Raw genomic sequence first — 4,337 nt, 5'->3', positions numbered from 1 at the left:
CTGCACGGCAGGAGACGACATTTTTATTCCTCAGCTGTGGAATAACCACTTAATTTTCAGCCCTTGCATAGGTTGAAGGCACTAGTTAGACTGACACTGCCGGCTGCCCGGCAGCGCGGCTCTGCAGCCGGGCTCCCCAGGAGCCTCTCAGCGTCGGTGCGGCGCCATGGCCGCTGTGAGGCCGGCAGGCTCCGGGCAGACACCCTCCTGCACGCACACTAACAAACAGCCCCGGAGAGCCCGTAATCTACGCGCTCCGTGTGTGGGGCAGGCAGGGAGGGAAGGCAGCGCGTTATCTAAGGGAGCAGGAAGCCATGGCGGGCTGCAGCCGCCTCACGGGCGCCATGGCAGCGCCTCAGCCTCGGCCGCAGCCGTCAGCTCCCGCCTGACCTCAGCGGGGCTTTGTGTGGGGAACAAAAGGAGCCGTTGGAAATCGAAGTGAGGGAGCACACACTGCTTCGAGAGGGGCACGTGAGGGGAAACCCAGGGCTGCCGTGGGCGGGCGCCATTGCCCTGCCCGGCTGCTCGTTCTCGACCCGCTCCCAGCAGCATCCTTATTTCCCAACCCCGTCCGGCCGCCATTTCCCCTCCCCGTCCCGCTGTTCCTTCTCCCCCCCTTCCCCTCCGCATTGGTCTCCTCCGAGCCCTGGCCAATGACAGCTCACGGAGCACGTAAACGACTCGCCCCTAGCCAATGAGCGCTGGCCTTCCCACGTGGTGAGCTGCGTGACGTCTTCCGCGCGAGCTCCGCGTCTTTGTTGGCGGGTAAAATTCCCCCCCAAAGCTCCCGGCGGGGGGGGGGCGCGTCAGTCGCTCCGGTCACGTGGCACAGCCGCGCCCGAGGGGGGCTGCCATGCGCGCATGTATACATCATATAGTCCCTTCTTGATTGTCCCGTCGTGGAGCTGTGGCGTCTTGTCGGCGGCTCCTGTGTTTAACTTGTAGCAGAACGGCAGGAGAGAAGCCCAGAAAGACAGGCCACAAACCCCTAGCTGCTGGTGACAGGCAGGTGACGCTTGGCGGAAGGATACCTAATCGCCTCATCTCGTCTGGCAAGGCGTCTCATATATAAGAGCGAAGCGGGGCCGGTGCCACCTCATTGTTTCCTGTCGCCGTGAGCAGAGGTTGTGTGCGTGACTGGATCAGCGTGCGCAGCACCTCCCGCGCGGCGCGGATACGAGCAGCCCCCCCTCCCCTGGCCGCCATGGCTCTTTAAGGCGGCAGGGCCAGCGGCGGCATCGGCCAGTGCAGCAGGCGCAGCAGCAGCGGCGGCGGCCTCAGCACATCCCCGGCATCTGCAACCATGGCGTGAGTATCGTGTGTGAGGGACGGCTGCTCCGTCTTTTGTGTGTTGATAGGCGCCCTCTTACCCTTTTGAAGTGGGCTTTTAGGGTGGCTTTATTGCGCGTGTGGTGATAGATGGGAGCGGGTAGAAAGACCTAGGTATACTAAATTAATACAATGATTATCTAGTTATTTCTAAACGGGTGCGAGGTGGGGAGATCCTTGTAGAGCTCAGTATCCCCGTGTGCGGCCAGTGTCAGAAATAGCAGGAAATGCTATTTCGAAAGAATTTACGACGGGTGTCTACGTTTCCTATCGTTCGAGAAACCTTGCTTTCGAAAAAAAATCTGGCATTTTATTACGTAGTATTTATTTTTTGGGCTTTTTATGGGAGTACAGGGACTTCCCAGGGAGGGTTTCTTTACTCTCGCGAGGGAAAGTGCTGCTGTATGTGGGGAGAAATGGGGCATTAGAGGTTGTAGGGTTAAGGAGCACGTGCTATAATCGCAGATAGATGAACGGGGGTTGTTACTCATCTGACACCAGTAGTAATGTTAAATACTGTACTAGTGCAGCGTTGAGTCTGCCCTGGCCGTCGGGCGCACAGCCCTGTGCGGTGCCTGAGCCGCGGTGGAAACGTGGCAGGACACAAAATGGCGGTGGGACCGCGAAATGGCGGCGGGAGGGCGGGGCCGGCCCCTGAGGGAGGCGGGGGACGTGCAGCAGCGCAGAAATAAAGAAGTGAGATAATCTGTGAAGTTCCGCCGTACTTTCTGAGCTGCCCCTGGTAGAAAAGGTTACTATGTTGGTCAAACCAAATACTGATGGGTACAAGTTCTGTTCGCAGGTTTTTCACGGCACCGCACAGCAGCATTGCTGTAGTCGACGAAAAAGCCTTCTACTTGTCTACATCCTTCGACGTCAAAGCATTAAAAGCTGACGAAAATGAGCTTCTTGAACAACGAGATGCTGTTGGGGGATTCAATATCCCCCTTCAGCCAGCCGTGTTCGGTGGCTGAGGAAAGTCTGGGACTCCTAGATGACTACCTGGAGGTGGCCGAGCCCCTCGGTTCGCATGGGTTCTCCAGCGACAAGGCTAAGGCAGTCTCCTCCAATTGGCTTGCTGTGGACAGTTTAGGCAACACCATAGATAGCAGTCAGGGTAAGGCATTGCTTATTTTCATAAAGAGTATCAATTGCATAGTACCACAACACTCAGTTTGAAAATAAATTGCTAGGTTTTCTTAAATCTGAAGGCAATCTTGCATGTGTTACCTGGGCTTGGAAAGAGTGTATGCTACACTGCTTACTCTACACACAGTTGCTGGTTATGGTAAAGTGCCTCTTGTGTTGGCCTTGAAATAACGTACCAGCTCTCAATGGTACTGTTTCTTGGCAGAGATAACAATAAGAAAGCATGGTTGCATGTTGCACATGTCCCTGAATTCTTTTGGTATTTAACTAAGAGGGTTGGAATGTCACAAGAGCTGGTTATGTTGTACCCTGCAGTTTTTAGGAGCTTAATGAAAGAGTGTTTTCCTGATGGTTTACTCTTTGTGCTATCATACATGAGGGAGGAAAGATGCAAGATGATAAACTGATAGATCGTTTTCGTAAGCTTGAGTTGCACTGTGTGATGGTTTACTGAAGTGGTAATTTACTTCCTGTATTGTGCAGAGGATGCCTTCTCTGGCATGGAGTGGATGGTGGAGAAGATGGATCTGAAGGAATTTGATTTTGATGCCCTGTTAGGTATGGAACATCTGGAAGCCACCGTCTCACCAGACGAGCTGATGGCCACGTTGGAAGACACGTGTGATCTATTTAATGCTACCATCCAGGAATTTCACAACAAAGAACTTCCACTGATGAATAATGTAATCACCCATCTCCCCGAATCCCCCACTGGAGCAGATCCAATGGCCCCATTGACTTCCCTTTGGTCTTTTCCCCTCTCCCCAGGGTCTCTGACTTCCACTCCAGACCACTCATTTAGTTTAGAACTAGGTAGTGAAGTGGATGTTCTGGAAGGAGAAAGAAAACGGGAGTACCCCACTGTTGTGGTGGTGATCACCAAGTCTGAGAAAGAGGACGAGAACCACTCTGATGATAGTGGAATATGCATGAGCCCAGACTCCTACCTGGGAACCCCCCAGCACAGCCCCACCAATTCAGTTGGATCCCCCAATGGCAACCAGTTCCCTGCAGATGCCCCTTGTGGCTCTGTGAGGTCCAAACCATATGATCATCCTGAAGAGAAGGTAGTGTCAGCAAAGATGAAAGGAGAAAAGAAAATAGATAAAAAACTAAAAAAGATGGAGCAGAATAAGACTGCTGCCACACGTTACCGGCAGAAAAAGAGGGCGGAACAGGAAGCGCTGTCTGGGGAGTGCAGAGAGTTGGAGCAGAAGAACCAGGCCCTGAAGGAGAAAGCAGATTCCCTTAGTAAGGAAATTCAGTACTTAAAAGATCTGATAGAAGAGGTCCGCAAGGCCAAGGGCAAAAGAGCTAGAGTCCCCGAGTAGGGTAGTCAGCAGTGTTGTGTACATGTATATAAGCTTCCTGCTAAAGCTGTGTATTGCTGTCTAATAAATGATTTTGTAGTAAATGTGCAATGATGGTGTGTGATGAGTGGTACCTGTAAAACCAGCATGACTTGAACCACACCTAGGTGTAAATACAAGCACAACAAGCTGTTGTGTGTCTAGTGAATGCAGTGTGTCACTTGTGCTGCTTGTTCTGGGTGCTGGGTACAGTGCAAGTGCAGAGTGCTTGGAACCTGGAGTGTGTGTAAAGTGTTTCATTTGACCTGTGCCCTCCATAATTTACATGTGGTCTGAAGTAAGGGCATCATCGCACTGAGTTGCCTCAGGGGTTTCAGCAAATTTGTAAGACCATTGAAACAAGTGAGGTTGGAGAGCCCATGGAAGACAAAAGGTCAGTAGTACCACGTGGTGGGAGGTGCTTATTTTCAGACTTGGATATTTCTCTGAAGGGAGGGAAAGGGTCCAGGGACAAAATAAAGTTGTGAACACTGGTTTAAGAAAGCTTGC

The 4,337-nt window shown here is 52.3% G+C and overlaps 1 protein-coding gene across 1 annotated transcript; it reads left to right on the top strand.

Moving 5' to 3' along the window:
• Positions 1-820: 820 nt before the first annotated feature.
• ATF4 (activating transcription factor 4) lies at positions 821-3,899 on the top strand. The gene is made up of 3 exons (XM_053943803.1): positions 821-1,308; positions 2,132-2,446; positions 2,962-3,899. Exons 2-3 carry the CDS (start codon positions 2,230-2,232, stop codon positions 3,807-3,809), a joined length of 1,065 nt encoding a protein of 354 aa, XP_053799778.1. The 5' UTR covers positions 821-1,308; positions 2,132-2,229; the 3' UTR covers positions 3,810-3,899.
• Positions 3,900-4,337: the final 438 nt, after the last annotated feature.

Source organism: Vidua chalybeata, chromosome 5 (genome assembly GCF_026979565.1).
Source record: "Vidua chalybeata isolate OUT-0048 chromosome 5, bVidCha1 merged haplotype, whole genome shotgun sequence".
Lineage (NCBI taxonomy): Eukaryota > Metazoa > Chordata > Aves > Passeriformes > Viduidae > Vidua > Vidua chalybeata.
The sequence above is the reverse complement of the archived record's forward strand: the minus strand, read 5'-3'. Positions and strand labels throughout refer to the sequence as shown.

What these genes read in the sequence shown, in the direction of transcription:
- ATF4 (XM_053943803.1), top strand. Translation starts at nt 2,230, where the DNA reads ATGAGCTTCTTGAACAACGAGATGCTGTTGGGGGATTCAATATCCCCC. An exon ending in CACCATAGATAGCAGTCAGG is followed by an intron (nt 2,447 to 2,961) that starts GTAAGGCATTGC and finishes TGTATTGTGCAG; the next exon opens with AGGATGCCTTCTCTGGCATG.